This window comes from Bombus impatiens, unplaced genomic scaffold, assembly GCF_000188095.3.
Source record: "Bombus impatiens unplaced genomic scaffold, BIMP_2.2 scf_1275, whole genome shotgun sequence".
Lineage (NCBI taxonomy): Eukaryota > Metazoa > Arthropoda > Insecta > Hymenoptera > Apidae > Bombus > Bombus impatiens.
Genome location: NT_177694.1, coordinates 564,032 through 581,391, shown reverse-complemented (window position 1 = coordinate 581,391; position 17,360 = coordinate 564,032). Strand labels below are relative to the sequence as shown.

General features: G+C 33.2%; 2 protein-coding genes across 12 annotated transcripts; one reads left to right on the top strand and one right to left on the bottom strand.

Moving 5' to 3' along the window:
- Window positions 1-545: 545 nt before the first annotated feature.
- On the top strand, window positions 546-4,206 carry LOC100747826 (apoptosis regulatory protein Siva-like). Of its 2 annotated transcripts, XM_012391938.3 has the most exons (4): window positions 546-858; window positions 933-1,123; window positions 1,295-1,452; window positions 1,546-1,727. In XM_012391938.3, exons 1-4 carry the CDS (start codon window positions 741-743, stop codon window positions 1,589-1,591), a joined length of 513 nt encoding a protein of 170 aa, XP_012247361.1. In that variant the 5' UTR covers window positions 546-740; the 3' UTR covers window positions 1,592-1,727. The 2 variants fall into 2 exon arrangements, with proteins under 2 accessions (XP_012247361.1, XP_033179737.1); XM_033323846.1 differs by lacking the exons at window positions 546-858; window positions 1,295-1,452; window positions 1,546-1,727 and adding exons at window positions 2,556-2,650; window positions 2,728-4,206 and having other exon boundaries at window positions 990-1,123.
- LOC100747704 (copper-transporting ATPase 1) lies at window positions 3,495-17,312 on the bottom strand. Of its 10 annotated transcripts, XR_004462730.1 has the most exons (17): window positions 16,838-17,310; window positions 16,392-16,463; window positions 16,227-16,281; window positions 10,349-10,764; window positions 9,976-10,271; window positions 9,674-9,895; window positions 9,372-9,601; window positions 9,120-9,309; window positions 8,819-9,052; window positions 7,867-8,737; window positions 7,217-7,788; window positions 6,942-7,145; window positions 6,643-6,863; window positions 6,392-6,556; window positions 4,994-5,129; window positions 3,833-3,963; window positions 3,495-3,670 (listed from the first exon to the last, which is right to left on the bottom strand). XR_004462730.1 is itself a non-coding variant. In XM_012392041.3 (16 exons), the coding sequence occupies exons 2-15, from the start codon at window positions 16,456-16,458 to the stop codon at window positions 4,997-4,999; spliced, it is 3,876 nt and encodes a 1,291-aa protein (XP_012247464.1). In that variant the 5' UTR covers window positions 16,459-16,463; window positions 16,838-17,309; the 3' UTR covers window positions 4,330-4,791; window positions 4,994-4,996. The 10 variants fall into 10 exon arrangements, 8 of the variants coding, with proteins under 8 accessions (XP_012247464.1, XP_033179728.1, XP_012247463.1 ...); XM_012392041.3 differs by lacking the exons at window positions 3,495-3,670; window positions 3,833-3,963 and adding an exon at window positions 4,330-4,791 and having other exon boundaries at window positions 16,838-17,309; XM_033323837.1 differs by lacking the exons at window positions 3,495-3,670; window positions 3,833-3,963 and having other exon boundaries at window positions 4,880-5,129.
- Window positions 17,313-17,360: the final 48 nt, after the last annotated feature.

Below are 17,360 nucleotides of genomic sequence, written 5' to 3'. Positions count from 1 at the left end.
GTGTACAGTTATTGTACTAACGAATACTACTGGTACTTGTCACGCAATGACTATGAATTATTATGTATTATTATAAAATAATATCGTTAGTTTTCAAGCAAACGAATAAACACGAGAATGTGGGGAGATAAAAATTGTAACATATTTGTTGATGGCCAATATCAAATATGTATAAAAGTAATAATAATGCAACATTACTAATAAACAAATATTACTAATTCCGTTGTAAACTTAATTCCTAAATTATAATATAAATATCACCTCTATACACTTTATATATGCAACACAATATAACAAATAGTTAAACTCTAATAATTAAATATGTATTTATTTTTTATTGCATCCATTTATATACATATACACACACATATGCTTGTTAAGAGATCTATGTACATAGTAATCTCCTATTTATATGTATAAGAAAATTCTTTACGTTATGAAAACAATTATAAAAACAACTTAAATAATTGCAAGTAATTTCATATTAAAAACTTTATAATCTAACGACAGATGTATTTAACTTTGTTTTTGTTTTGAATTTGTAATTTAAGCATAAGGTAGAAAGGTGGAAAGAGTGCAACACTACATCAAACTACGCAACTACATATATATAAACTTCAGTATGAGTTATATGGTTGGTTGCTCTGTCGAGTCAACTTTTCCGTGGTACGATATTATGAAAATTTTAATCTGCATTTGTTTATTGAACTGCTGTTAATTAAGTTAAATTAAGTTAAAGAATGCCGAAACGTCCATGTCCTTTTGAAGATAATTTACTACCCCAATTAAAAGTACACGTAGGCGAGAAGCAAATAGACAACGGCGTCTGTCAAGAGGAACGAATGAAGAATGTTTATGGTACGGAGGTTATAATATACGAATATCAACCGATATTATAATAATATACACTCTGTTTATTCTATTTCATATAGCTAAAACAATGGATTTATTGAAAGAAGGTGTAAAAGTACTGTCGCGAAGATTAAGTACTTCTATAGAATTGAATTCTATCGATGTACCATCATCGAAAACTCCTTCGTGCAAATCCAAAAATGAACGTATCTCAAAACAAATGGTGTTGAATAGTAAACTAGAATTATTAGGAGCGGATAAAGCTATAAAGGTAAGTTATTTACACTTATTAACAATAGTAAAATCTATCTATCATAAATTTATTGTTACTATCAATATTACAAAGATTTATCATTAATCCGATATAATCCAACCTATATGTATAGAGATTTTAAAATATGATAAAATTAACACCTTTCTCTTTTCCTTTATATCTTGTAAGGATGTTCGACCAAAGTATGATCTTTGTGAATGCAGTCGAGTGATAGATCAAAGCATGTTCAGCAAATGTTCATATTGTGATCAAATTTTATGTAATTCTTGTCTCTTTGAGTGTATTAGTTGCTCAGAACTATTTTGTCAAAACTGTTCCCTGCCTACGTAAGTTAGCTTAATCTTGGAATATATATATATATATATACATAAATATTTGGGGGATTTCATTTTTCTTTATTTTCTTTTTTTTTTTTGCAGATATGATTACGAAGAACAAACTAAATGCCTTAATTGTTATAAATAGGGCTTAAATACATGTATATTTTTTATACTCATTTTGTAAGTTACATATTTCTACTCACATTGGCTAATATAAAGGATCTTAAATTAATTAAAAAAATTAATTATAATACAATATATACAATGTAGTATTAAGTGTATTAAATGAAAGAATTACCTGTTATCCTTCCCGCATCCTATTCTTGTCATTCAAAAAAAATATGTACTATTTGATGTGAACTTACTTTTGCATATGTAATAAATGTTATGTTTGTTGTTCATCACGAAGAAAATTGGACAGAAATTCATTACAATTATGACATTGCTTCATTAGAAGTTAGAAATGTACAAATTAAAACTAATAGGGAAAAACAAAAGACTATCATTCAGATAATACCCCATAAAAAAGAGAAATTCACTAAAATACGTATGATAAAACGTTACTATAATTTCGACGAATTCAGAATGATTTAAGAAATCAGTAATCATTGATTTATTATAATACATGATATATCGCAAATGATCAGTTGTATTGAATAATTTAAATTTCGTAAATGAATAAGAAAATTAACAAAACATTTCAAATAAAATAAATACTTAGAGCGGGAACGTATTTGTATTTCTGTATACATATATACGTACCGTTATCGCATATTCACGTGGGTTCTCTAAGAAATCTGAGTGACAGTAAGTAAGCCGCCTTTCAAACGAAAGATTTTAAATTTAGTCCAGCAACGGTAGGAGATATTAATATCTACATTACTTTCAGTTATTATATTGCATTTACATGTATCACAAAATTACATTTCCATATAATATGTATTTATATCGTTCATTTTAATTTAAAAATTATTTTCAGAATACAATTCTAATAATTAGTGTGAAATGGATTTCTCATTTTATTTTTAAATCGACGTGATAAAGTTAGATTAATTATTATATTATAAATTTCTTTTTATATCTTTATATATTATATATATATATTTTAGATACTGATATGATTAAAAGAAGGAAAGCATCAAAGTTACCGGTACAAATCAATGAAGATGAAGATACTAATAACATATCAAAAAACAATATTTTGGTAAGATATTTACATTATCTTAAAATTTTATTACTAGCGATAGAAATTAAAACTAACAGTAGATCGTGTACTTATAGAATGTTAAAGAGAAAACAGAATACGATTTATCCCAAAAAATGAATATGAAACAAAAGGTAAAACAGAAGGGCACAAAAAAGTGTCAGAAAGTTAGTAAACAAATAAATGTTTCAAACATGGTTCTCAAATATAATGCGAAAGCATATAAATATCAAATTCAGCAGTTAAATCTATTGTTCAAAAAGTCTTTAAAATATTCAATGCTTACACAAGATGAATTATATATGTTATTTGCAAAATATAAATCCGATGGACATTATAAAATTAATAAGAACTTACCACCATTTACGAGCCTTCTTGTTAATACACGTAATATGTTTAAAGAAAATCATTGTTATGATCAGTTTTCTGATATACAAAAAGCAAAGCCTGAAAACGGTGGGGAAACAATTGCAAATTCATATTCTAACACCTTTGATAAAAATCAACATGTAGAAGAAAATCCAAAGGTGTATGAAATTCTGCAATCAAATGTAAAACAGGATGTACTGAAATGTACAGAAACCCCTCAAGTAAATAATATAGACAGCAGAATACAAAATAAATATCTTTATAATGATCAGAACTTTTTACACAGTGGCAATTATAATCATTTATATATGAACTATAATATGCAATCACATAATAACTTAGATATATTAAATGATATACAATATTGTGCTCAATCCAAAGTAGATGCTAAGAAAGTTTCTGATGCAGAAAAGAAACAGTTTTCATGCAATTTAATAAAGTCACAAGATATTACCTCTGAACAACATCAAAATTGCAAATATATGAATAAGAATTTACTTTGTAACATACCTGATACACAATATGAAAATTTAACCAACAGTGAAATTCCACAACAAAATGATATACACTATTCGTTGCAGTATAACAATTTTTCGTTGAATCCAAACTTTTACAATGATTGCTATTTAAATAAATGCAACAATGTGGTTCCTATCAATAATAACAATAATTATCAATCAAAAAATGTACAATCAATTTGTATTCCTCACATCAATAATTTAGAATCATGTCTTGATATGAAAAATTTGGTTGCTCCTCATCAGTTGCCATTGACAAGAAATCATTTAGAAGAACAAGGTAATTTAAACTTACCTATTCGTACAGAGACATATTCTGTGTTGAACAACAAAAATTTGCCGTATGTTTCCAACGAGGATGTCAGTAATATTCAGGGAGATCTTAATGCTTACAATACAAATTCAACTGTGATCTCAGATGATATTCTGTCACAAACAAATGCATTTATTCCATTGCATGCTAATATGGCCAATCAGTACAACTAAAATATTATAATATTTAAATATTACTCTTTAAATTTATACAAGATTTTATATATTTTTTTACTATAAATATTTGAAGATATATATATATATATATATACATACTTAACAATATATAGTATAAATCTCGAAAATGTATTTAATATACATAGTTTAGTTTTAAATACAGAGAAAACATAATATATTAACGTACAAGTTATACTACACAATTATTTCTCGTTTCATTTTCTATAGACATATCAATTTGAGTTTTTATAAATAAACATATTTAAAAATTTATAATAGGTAAAAAACACAACTGCGCGTGAATATAATTATATAAGTTGAGGTATTATAGTTTATTAAGCAATATTCGAGTTGAGAATTTTAATTACAATTTATATAATCTATAAGTTGTAAAAATTCATTATGTTTTTGTAACAAATAAAACATATACTATGATAAAATTTAAAGCGTTTTAAGTTTGTACTTAATTAAATTAAAACATGGTCCCAATAAACCTTTTAAGTATCACTTTCATAATACTCAGTATTGAAATATATTGATGATTTTCATACAAAACCTCTTTTGATTTCTTACAAACAAATGATTGCATCTTTTTATATAAAAAATGTTAAGTACAAAATACATATAATGCAATACAAAAAGTTATTAAAAAACGTAAAAATGATGATACTATTCATGAACTTAATGTAAAAGAAGACAATGAATTTATGAAAGCACTATTAAGGTTCTTCGCATTTTGCTTGCTTTCGTTTCCTTTTGTAAAACCTATTAAAAATTTAACAGTTAATTACAAAATATATTCTGAAACTGAAAACTTCGTGATTATATTGAGAATAAGATATTATGACAAAAATTTGATTAAATGTCAGTTTATTATATTATTGGCAAAAAAATGTCCGTGCGCGCGCGCACACACACACATGCACAGAATAAGAAATAATATGAATTATATAAAAAAGATCCTTACAAGTCATAAGGGTGTTATGTTTGTATGGTCCTTTATATTTTTTCGATATCCAGAAAAATCTGTTACCAAATCAATTTCATCAATATCTTCACCTAGGAGACGACCCTCTACATTGTCCTTAGATCTCCTAAATAGCCTGCAATTGAATTGAACAAGGCAAACAAATTATTAAATTTATTCCAGAAACGTTGAAATATCAATGTATAAATTAAAACTTGTATTACCTTATCTTATACTTAAAGATGAAACTGTATCTTATAACTATTTGTCACATTTTTCTATGTTAAGCTACAGATACAGTAAAATATTATACAAGCGATCTAAATGCCATATTGTTAATGAATAATTTTGCAGTAATATAAGCATTTGAAGAAAGTTAAATTTTCAAGTATTATATGAAATATAAATTCAATAACCAAATTAGTTACAACATACTTTATACGTCACTGCTATTTGCTGTAAGCAAATTAACTGGATACACAGCCAAATTAGCCCAAGAAAAAAGGTGCTATAATTTATTCCTCTTGCAATCAATCAAAAATATTGTTGCAATATTATAAACCTTCAACACAGTTTCCAATTAATATGCAGATCATAAAAAGTAACTACGGTAAAAGCGTGCAGAAGAATATATGTACAAAAATTGAAAACCAATCCTGAGGATCAAATAATATTATTATTATTATTATTATTATTATTTAATAGATAACATATACATGTTTAAAAGATATGAATATTTATTTACAAAATATATATATATATATATATGTATTTTTTTTCTTACAATAACTGGAATCGATGTACAGTAAGAAATAGCTTATTTAATATCAGTTATTTACGTTTAATACAATATTTACAGTTTAGTATAGCAAAATTGCTCCTGTATCAATTGTTGTTTTAGCACATTATTTACAACAGGAAGCGACATGTTTCACCAAGTTTTTGTTTGATAAAGTTCCTTTTCAGTCAGTCTTATATTGTTTTAAATGTAGTTAACAGTAAGTCTCCATTTGATTAGAAAGATAATTTCATAAGTTTAATTTAAAGTTCACAGCCTGTTTTACTCATTCACAATGCAATTAAAATGTTGAGATATCAATAGAAAATTTGCTACTTAAGTTATGAAACATATTACAACTAGGATAGTAGTTTTACTATAATCACTAGTTAGTTAAATTAAATATTTTTAATATCTTTGTTAATTTAATATATTAACAATATATAAATGGTAAATAACAAGCACATAAAATTTAATAGAACTACCACCTTGATATTAGTATGATACAATTAAGAAGGCAACACGAATGTATGATGTCAGTTTTGCCGTGATTCTATTAGGCAGTAGGATTATTAAAGTTCTGCACAAATTTCGAGAGCATAGAAGGGGTTTGGGCATACCTGGACAATGTCGATGTTGATCTATGCATAATAGGCATTACAGTATCATCTAAACCACGATGAAGAGATATTGTATCTAAATCAATCATTCTTGCAGTAGAATGAGCATGCATCGCTGATAAATATTCTGATGTTTCTAAAGTGGTCTTTGTCGGTTTACGATACCTGTGAAAATAAAATAAACAACATTGAAATTTACAAATACTGTATTCCTTGAATGCAAAACTATTTCTTTTTTATGTGGTACTTACAATTTTAGTAACAAAGAACTACCAACTACAGATGCTGAGCTTAAAGCCATCGCCGCTGACGACATCCAAGGTTGAAGGAAGAATCCGAAAGAACTAAATATTCCAGCAGCAATAGGAATACCCAACAAATTATAGATACTAGCAAATAAAAAATTCAACCTTATTCGACGAACTGTTTTTCTCGATAGATCCAGACACGCGATAACATCTAGAAGATCATTCTAAAAAATTATTATTAATAGAGTATTTGTTGTATAAATATAAAATATCGAAATTTTTTCATTTAATTTTTAACTCACTCGCATGAGGACTACATCGGCAGCTTCCACAGCAACATCCGTACCAGAAGATATCGCAATGCCAACATCTGATTGTGCAAGGGCAGGACTATCATTAACACCATCTCCTACCATTGCAACTCTTAAGCCTTGATCTTGTAAACGCTGAATTTTAGCAACTTTGTGCGAAGGTAACACTTCTGCAAATACTCTAGTAATACCAACCTACATGAATAATACATATTATGAATCGATAAAAAGTCATAAGCGAACTCATCGAGTGAGAAAAAGCTTACTTGTCTAGCGATAGAAACAGCAGTCTTTCTATTGTCTCCTGTTAAAAGAATGACTTCTAAACCCATCTTTTTCAAAGTATAGATTGCCAGATGGGCTTCTGGTTTAACCGTATCTGCTACGCTGATCATAGCCACCAGTACATTATTCACTGCTGCTAAAACAGCAGTATGTCCTAGATCTTCTTCAATAACCATTTTCAACTCTACTTCTTGTGGTATATTAATAGCATTTCTTCGCATCCACTCTCTGTTACCAACGCAAATTTCATATACATCGTCAGGATTAGTCTGGTCACCATGGGAATCCGGACTTAGCAACAATTCCAAATTTTGTCTCGTGCTCGAAATTGGCGTAACATCGATCGACACGTTATTTAAGTTATGCGTTCCAGAAGGTAATCTTTTTACCTCGTTAATATAGTTAAGAATCTTATCAGATTTTAATGCATCGGCCAACGTAGTTGAAATATGTGATACTTTACATTTAAGTCCACAACCAGCAACTGCTTGAAAATTCATGCACTGTCCAGTTGTTTCAGAGCCTATTGTTTCCTTCACGTACCGCACAATTGCTTAAGAAAAAAAGCAGTTTATTGAAAATTGTACGCTAGACATAATATATAAAAATATAAGTATTTTCAATGTTTTACCTGATGCGATCGGATGTTCGCTATTTGTTTCAGCTGTACAGATAATGACTAAGAACTTTGCTAGTGAATAAGCTGTTTCATTTACAAAGAGATTTATCTTTGTTACCATTGGTATACCATGTGTTATTGTTCCGGTCTTATCAAATACAATACATTTAACTTTGTGCGCATTTTCCAAAGGTTCAGCACCTTTTATTAAGATACCATTTAATGCTCCGACTCCAGTACCAACCATAACAGCAGTTGGCGTAGCCAATCCTAACGCGCATGGACAAGCTATCGCTAATACGCAAAGCGCGCTTCGAAAAGCATATTGAAATATAATTTCTTCTCTATTCAATCCGTGTTTTTTGATTTGATCGTTGTGCGAGATTGGTAAACTGTTTACATTTACATATCCCACTATTATCCAAACGAATAAAGTTACTATAGAAACAACTATAACAAGAGGTATGAAATAACCAGCTATCTTATCGGCTAAATGTTGGATAGGTGCCTTATTCGTTTGTGCCTCTTCTACTAATCGTACAATTTGTGCCAATGTCGTGTGTTCTCCTGTATGCGTGGCAGTGATTAGAAGCGGACCATTTTGATTTATCGAGCCACCTATTACAACCGATCCCTTCTTTTTCGGTACCGGCATACTTTCCCCGGTAATTAGGCTCTCGTCGCAAGTAGAATTGCCTGATAAAACTCTACCATCGACGGGAACTTTGGCACCTTGCACTACTTTTAGAACATCGCCCCGTTGTACTAAATCTATACTGATCAAACGCTCAGATAGTAGTTCATTGTTAGGGCCCAAAGTAACCAGGACCGCGTCCGTTGCTTTCAAAGACAATAATTTCGATAACGCCTCCGATGTTTTACCCTGAAAAAATTAATTGCTTTTTATTAATTTTTGTGACAGTTATATCAACGTAAGCACAGTGTTTGATAAAAGATTGAAAACCTTTGCGACATGTTCTAACCATCTTCCTAAACTGATGAACACTAACAACATGGGAGGAGTATCAAAAAATGTCTGAGGACTAACGTGTTCCTGCATTATCATCGCTGCTGCAAGTACGGCGACTGAGTACAAATAAGATATCGTAGTAGTCATAGAAATTAAAACATCCATATTAGTTGTACCGTGTTTCAAAGCTTTGTACGCTTGAACGTAAAAATGCCAGCCGCCAAAAAACTATAAATATCAGTTTGTCAAGATTTCTACTTAATTTCTTCATTTATAAAGAAATATTCGGAATTACCTGCACTGGTGTAGAAAATATGAAAAGGATTAAATTTTCCCAGGAAAGACCAGGAACTACGCAACACATATCTTCGTGCGTTTTTTCACCAATAGACATGATTACCATGAAGTATGTCATGGCTAACATACACGGTATGCCAAAAATTAAGGACACTAAAAACGCTGTCCGCCACTTGTTTATTTCTTCCCTACATAAAAACGAAAGATATACTTATTTCTATTTATTTGGAAACTCGTGAAATAAATTTACCTCTGATCCAAGTAGTCTCTGTTCTCTTTATCTTTGTTACTAAATAACATTGCGGTGAAACCTAATTTGTCGATGCATTCGATGATGTCCCTGACGCCAATTTTTTCTACATCGTATTTGAATTTGCCACGTTGAGTTGCCAACGCAACAGCGGCAGAACGGACGCCCGGTAATTTCCTCACAGTCGATTCTATCTTATTCACGCAAGATGCACATGTCATACCTGTGATCTATAAAATCAATATTCAGAACGATGTTGTGAAGTTCGTGTCGCCGACTTGGGAAGTTAATAACCAGCTTACTTTTAATTCGATATCTCCCTCTCCGGTGCCAGGTTCCTCGATCAAAGTAGTAGGGAAGCCCAATTCCGATATGCTAGAAGCGATGTCAATCGCCCTTATCTTATTCGGATCAAAGGCAACTTCTGCCTTGGCCGCCATCAATGCTACCAAGATATTATTTACACCGTATAATTTTTTGCAATGTTTTTCTATGGCAGCGACGCAGGAAGCACAGGTCATCCCCTTTGAGGAATACATCGATTCATAACGTGAAAGCAGTAACGCGAATACGAATCAGGATTATTTTCACGCGTAATATTTACCGTTATATGTAAAAAGCATTTTGCTGTTTCGTTTTGAGTCTTTACGTCACCTCCTCCATTCATTTGCAACGGAAGTTCCTCTTGCGCAGAATTGTTTTTTAACGATAAATTCATTGGTGTTTCCTCTCCTAGAACTTTACCGTTTACTTCTTTAACGAACGAATTAAAACCCATTTCCTCGACGAACCCTGATATTTGTTCAGCCGTTAGGTCCTTGTCGTTGTAAGAAACCGTAGCTTCCTTCTTCTCTAAACTAACGTTCGCCTGTTTTATTCCTGCTTTCTGCGATAAACTGTCTGCAACAGAAATAGCAAAGAAACGCGACAACTTGACTATACGAACAAGAATCGGTTTAACAAAATTCGGTACTCACCAATGATAGTTTTAACACAAGACGCGCAGGTCATTCCATCGATATGTACGGTACAAGTACTGATAGTTAATTGTAACGAATCACTTCTTTGTATCTTTTCGGTAGAGCTACTTTCGTCGCTGCATAGGGAAGCGGCGAAACCCATATCCTCTATCGCTTCGACCAATTCGTTCGGCGTAATTTCTTCCGCTTTATATTCGATGTAGCCGAGCTTCTCTTCTAGGATTACTTTAACGCTCAAAACCTCCGGTCGGCTTCCTATGGTTCTCTCGATGTTCTTCACACAGCTCTGGCATCTCATACCGTCGATATTAACCTTCATAGTAGAAATATTCGTGGAATCTTTGATTTTCTGCGACCGAGGAACGTACACCATCTGTACCGTGCCTTCGTAATCGGTATCGCCCTCCCCATCGCTAAACAATCAGAAAGAATCGATCATTTCAGTTTCACCCGCCTTTGAAAGACGTCCAACTGCACGAAGATAATACGCAATACACATTGCGTCCAGTCATTAGAATTAATTATAGCGATAAGCATTTATGACATTAAAGTACATCAATAAATAACAAGGAACGTCATCGAAATATCGTAGAAGTTATCGTGGTCACATTAGCGTACCTACTTGCATTATGCAACCGAAGCAGCTTAGCTATCGTTCATTTTATAAACAATAAAAGAAAGTAATCGTTATCGGTCGACTTCGAAGCGAGTTATTCGTTTAAATGTTAGAATACGATCGAGGGCACATATTTCTTTCCGATTACACTGATTTTCCTCCAAATCGAACGTTAACGATCAAAACGATGAGTAGCATGACCTTCTCGTCATCGATTCGAATTTTAAACGAGTAATTAACAAAATTACTCTTATTAAAAAAGCGATATTATCGTTAACGACCCGAAACGTAAATAAGCTACGTTCCTCCCTCTTATCTTAAGGAAATACTTTCTGTTTTATGTAACTTGCACGTTTGTCCGTTAATATGAGAATTGTAAAGAAAAATAACGCGCTTCAGAATCTCTCGTGATACGACTGTTTCCATTGTTCGGTAATCTCTTCTTTGTTCTTTAAAGCGGATTATACCGAGATCTGAATATCGCTATCGATTAACGCGGAAGCTACGAAAGAACTTGCCGTAAGCGCGACGAAACTGGCGATCGCTATTATGTATTCGAAAGATAACGAGATACGTAACGAAAATACGATCTTGCGTTTACAGGATTCGAAAAATCTTACCAAAACGAGCTCGTTGAGTCATATCTTTTTCGAATTAACGGCTGCCTATCGTCGTCCATCTTTCTAATTGCAAGTATGATCACGTTTCCGTTTCTGCGGTTTTATAGATCTTTCAAGAACGAACGACCGTTATAGCCGTGGAATTACTCGCGTAATCACGATCCCATTGCGTCAAGATATTAGACGGAACCATTCTAACGAGCTCTTAGAAGCCGATAAGCATTGCTCGCGAGACGATAAAACTGAGCCGAGTCTCGCGACAAGTCCGCACTTTCTCGAAAAGGGGGAGGAGAATAAGAAGAAAAAAGGAGAAAAGTAGACGAAAGCTGGGATGATGGAAATTTTCGACCGCGTTAAAAATATTCATCAAAGCAAAGTGGATATTCGTAATGAAAAATGTCCTGACTTGCGTCGATTGAAATTTTGCGGAAGAGCGCGACAAGAAGAGTAGGCAGTTTAGCGAAGTTAAATATTTCAAAAGAAATTGAAAAAAAAAAAAGAAAGAAACGTAGATTGGAAAAATTGACCGGACGACGAACACTAAAGTATCAACGAGATAATCTATCGGATCGCTCACAAAGACGCGATCATTGGCTCCTTTGTCGTGTAGCCGTGATCGTTTTATAAGATCAGCCCAAGGATTTCCGGAATTGTACGTGCAATGGATACAATTAGCCAGTGTTGTGGCCAGATCGAGATCACACATTCCTTGAAAGCGAACACGTCCCAGTAACGACGAGTGGGGCGCGAACCAAACGCGTTCGTGTGTTTGACTGGAATTGATATCACAGACCGACTGATAACTCCTCTAATCGCCATGCTACGCGATCCCGTCTTTTTGCTCACGGCACTTATTCGATCGCTCGTTACTCCTCTCTACAAGGACAGTTGCGCACGACCTTTTCTCACTTCGTTCGTACGATACTCGAGTTTAGAAATTCCCTTCTACTCGTGTTCCAACGATACTGTAACAGTAGCCGCATTGAAATTGTTCGGAATAGACGCGATACAGACGCTCGCTTTGGATGCATACCGATATATACACGCAGAAAGGAAGAAAGGAAAGAGATGAAACATCGAAAGAGAAATGTCTCGTCACACTTTCTGCGCGCGGATTTCTAACCTTTATCAAATATCCACAGATCAAACGAATGTTGCCAACGTCGTCTCTCAATTTAAATTAAGTTCGTACTATTACACCGTAGCACGTAATCACGATCCCATTGCGTCAAGATATTAGACGGAACCATTCTAACGAGCTCTTAGAAGCCGATAAGCATTGCTCGCGAGACGATAAAACTGAGCCGAGTCTCGCGACAAGTCCGCACTTTCTCGAAAAGGGGGAGGAGAATAAGAAGAAAAAAGGAGAAAAGTAGACGAAAGCTGGGATGATGGAAATTTTCGACCGCGTTAAAAATATTCATCAAAGCAAAGTGGATATTCGTAATGAAAAATGTCCTGACTTGCGTCGATTGAAATTTTGCGGAAGAGCGCGACAAGAAGAGTAGGCAGTTTAGCGAAGTTAAATATTTCAAAAGAAATTGAAAAAAAAAAAAGAAAGAAACGTAGATTGGAAAAATTGACCGGACGACGAACACTAAAGTATCAACGAGATAATCTATCGGATCGCTCACAAAGACGCGATCATTGGCTCCTTTGTCGTGTAGCCGTGATCGTTTTATAAGATCAGCCCAAGGATTTCCGGAATTGTACGTGCAATGGATACAATTAGCCAGTGTTGTGGCCAGATCGAGATCACACATTCCTTGAAAGCGAACACGTCCCAGTAACGACGAGTGGGGCGCGAACCAAACGCGTTCGTGTGTTTGACTGGAATTGATATCACAGACCGACTGATAACTCCTCTAATCGCCATGCTACGCGATCCCGTCTTTTTGCTCACGGCACTTATTCGATCGCTCGTTACTCCTCTCTACAAGGACAGTTGCGCACGACCTTTTCTCACTTCGTTCGTACGATACTCGAGTTTAGAAATTCCCTTCTACTCGTGTTCCAACGATACTGTAACAGTAGCCGCATTGAAATTGTTCGGAATAGACGCGATACAGACGCTCGCTTTGGATGCATACCGATATATACACGCAGAAAGGAAGAAAGGAAAGAGATGAAACATCGAAAGAGAAATGTCTCGTCACACTTTCTGCGCGCGGATTTCTAACCTTTATCAAATATCCACAGATCAAACGAATGTTGCCAACGTCGTCTCTCAATTTAAATTAAGTTCGTACTATTACACCGTAGCAACGAATTACCTATTAAGCTATGGTCTCTCTCTCTCTCTCTCTCTCTCTCACTAACGAAACGTGAAGACCGAAATGCACAAACATACTAATAAACTCGTAAGAATCTATTCGTCGTTTGATTCGTCGGAACACGCATCCGCTGTAAGCATAGCCTTAATTGCATTGTACGCGATATACATTTTGCAAACAAATTAGCAAGAGAAGGAGGAAAACCTTCTGTCGCTCTATCGCGTTTCAAGCGTTGAGTTTTTTGAAACAATTTACGAAACAAGTAAGAGAAAAGGTACTGACCCAAGTAGTTTCATATTGTCATCGATCATATTGTCGTCGTAAAACTGCAAGCAAGGAAACGACTGATAGTGGAAATTTGACCGATTCGCTACTAATTTCTCGTGTACCTTGCACAAAGGTAAAGCTGCTCTTTGTTTGAATTGAAGCTTTATTTACAAGACTCTATAGAAACTATAGAAGACTCTGGTAAAGCACATTTCGTCTAACGTTGCCCTTTCTTCCACTTTCTCTATGTTATTTTAATTTCCTATTCGATAGTTGTACAGCAGCTGATACTGATAACGACGCACTCTTCCTACTTTCCCCGATTTATTAATAAACATTAATAAACGCTTCGTTCTATCGTTCTTCGTTAATTCAGTTTCGACGCTCAAACGATTCGTTTAGTGTCGTCTAACTGTAAAAGACGTTCGTTCGTCTTTGAGCCGCAATGTGTACTTATACGAAGCAAAGCATGGTATCTAAACCGATGTCGCTTTTTCGCGTCGTTATTCTCGTCGCACAAGTAAATATATTAAGTATACGCATCGGATCGTTTCTCTTCTTTTTAACTTCACGGTTCTATTACGTGTCGCTGCTGAACTATTTTTCGATGCTTGATGGCTTTACGACCGTGGTATAATTGCGTTTTAATCATAAAACCGCAAGCCTTTATCTTGTTTCCTTTTCTTCGACTGCTTCGTAAAAGCACTGTCTTTCAAAATAAAACTCGTGTCGAAAACTCGGTGACAACTAAACTGACCGGAGAATAGATCGAAGGAAGTCGAAGAACGCGTTTAATTATTTTCAGTGAATCTACGTTTGAACGATGCCACATTCTCGATGATATTTATACGCAGACAGACGAACGACGGAGTCATGAAAAATTCGAAACTATGTTGGAAAGAGTTCGATGAAAAACGAAATTAATTCGATCGAATGAAAGAGCGAATATGGTACACTGGGCAAAGAACGGAACGCGTTGAACAGTTGGAAGCGAATGCATGATTTCGTTGTGACTAGGTGTACATATACCTGAAAATGGATCGAATAAGAATGGCATGAACAAGAGAGAAAGTGGTGTTCCAGATCCACGTAGCGAAAGATAGAATGGACAGATCTCTCGGCTGTATAATTGCCTTGTACGTCTATTTTTTTCATTTATCGAATCGTGTCATATTTAATATTATATTTCGATCGTTGGTAAAAAGATAAGTCTTTATCGCTTCTTTGATAAGTAAAATACGGATTACAGGACCAGAAATAGATATGCTATTCATAATATTGATTGATTTAACGAATGACTTACCCCAAGTATTTTGTAGAATTCAGTAATTTATACCGCCACGTTTTTGCGAACTTCCGCATTACGATACGATTGCATAAAATAAATCGAAATAGTAATCGTTAAAATGTAAAGAACGTCACGATAGCATAATGTTTTACGAATTGAGTCGCGATAAAATTGGAGTTATTCGATAGGCAAAGCGAAGGAAATACGTTCGTTACACACTTATAGGTTTGAACGATCAACAGATCACGATCAAATTTCGAATCCATCTATCCCTCTGTGTCGATTAGAAAATAAAACTACTGCGAGTCACCAAGTGCTTTTTGAAATACGAGCACTCAATAACATTCTTCTGTTCTTCGCGTTTCGTCATCAAAGCATTGTCGTTTAATTTTCAAAACTATCGCGCGTTATTTTCGTCTTCGATACGACCAACTTATATGTATTACTTTTTTTAACAAAGTTACGTTTCCTTTATATACGCGTTTCCTCTTACCAATTACCAATACGAGTTTAACAGAACGAAAAATAATTTGCCCTTGGACAATTGGCAATATTTAAATAATTAAAGTTAAGCGATAATACTATCAACGATAATTATCCATGCCACATATTTACTCTGTACAAAGCAACCATTTTTGTTCTATTCTTCTCTGCTAATTAACCTGTTTGATTAGCATTATAAAAGATACGCAAACGTATGTATAAAATTAAATACAAAATTAATCGTAAAATAATGAAATATTTCATAATCTTTAATATAAAAATATGTTATATTTTGTGTAAATATTCATAGTACGAACAAATCACTTACTCTTCTTTTGTTACTGTCAGCTCTGCATTTGCCGCATCTTCCCTGTCAGCCTGTTCTGTAAAGTCAATGATTAAACATTGATTTCAAATATGATACAATTATTTAATGCAAATGCATTGTGAAAATTATGTCAAGCAATAACTTGTAACAGATACATAATATTACCTGTACTGATTTTATTAAGCTGATGATTGTCATCTATTAATGTCTTTGTATTAATTTCTGATTCCATTTCTTCTGTAAAATAACATTCCAAATAAATAAATATATAAGAGTATAATTAAAATGATTGATCGATACCATTTTCAAATATATCCAAATTCAAAAACACCAAAATCAAAATAATTGATAACAATTGATAAGAATAAATAAGTAACTAAGATATTTTTTAGTCGTCACGAGAAAAATCTAAGAAAAGAGTTAAAAATGAATAAATACTGTTGTTAAATGGAATAGTCGATAAAATGAATGAAATCATCAGCTAATATTTATTCGCTCTATTATTCACCACTATGTATATGTAACTGTCATATCCGATAAATAAGATTACTATATACATTTTTAACATTATTACGCATGATTAAGAAAATATGAAAAAATAGAATACATACCAATAATATCAAATTTGAAAATAAAATGTTTTCATCAAAGTGAACAGTTTAATTTATGATTCACTTTTTTCACTATCTTACACACATAATGCACCATCAAAGAGGAATACATTACTGGCAAAATCTTATTTACCGATTACAATTGTGAACATACACTTTACTTTTGATAAATTAATAAAAAAAACAAAAATATATATATAAACATGCGATCTAAAATAAGTTTACAAAACTTATTAGGTTAAACGGATTCTTGTTCTATACACTGTTCTAACTGGATACTATCAGAATTGCTTAATAAATGTAATCTAACCTATAAAAAATTCATAGTTAAACCGAAATTAATGGATTCGATTAGTAATAAACTATGTAAATATCAGCACAGGCAATAGATAGACAATGGGTTTCTATTCACATTTATCACACTGAATTGTTAGTACTTCAGCATCAGCAGCAGCAGCAGCAGCAGCAACACCTTTCCTATTAGATTACAGCGCTCTATGGCTAGCGGCCGATTTGCAAAGCA

Excerpts from the sequence above, each read along its gene's own strand:
- LOC100747826 (XM_033323846.1), top strand. The coding sequence starts at position 2,564 with ATGATTAAAAGAAGGAAAGCATCAAAGTTACCGGTACAAATCAATGAA. Across the intron at positions 2,651-2,727 it reads TATCAAAAAACAATATTTTG|AATGTTAAAGAGAAAACAGA; the intron begins GTAAGATATTTA and ends GTGTACTTATAG.
- LOC100747704 (XM_033323837.1), bottom strand. The coding sequence starts at position 16,458 with ATGGAATCAGAAATTAATACAAAGACATTAATAGATGACAATCATCAG. Across the intron at positions 16,282-16,391 it reads GCTTAATAAAATCAGTACAG|AACAGGCTGACAGGGAAGAT; the intron begins GTAATATTATGT and ends TTGACTTTACAG. Across the intron at positions 5,130-6,391 it reads TCAACATCGACATTGTCCAG|GCTATTTAGGAGATCTAAGG; the intron begins GTATGCCCAAAC and ends ATTCAATTGCAG.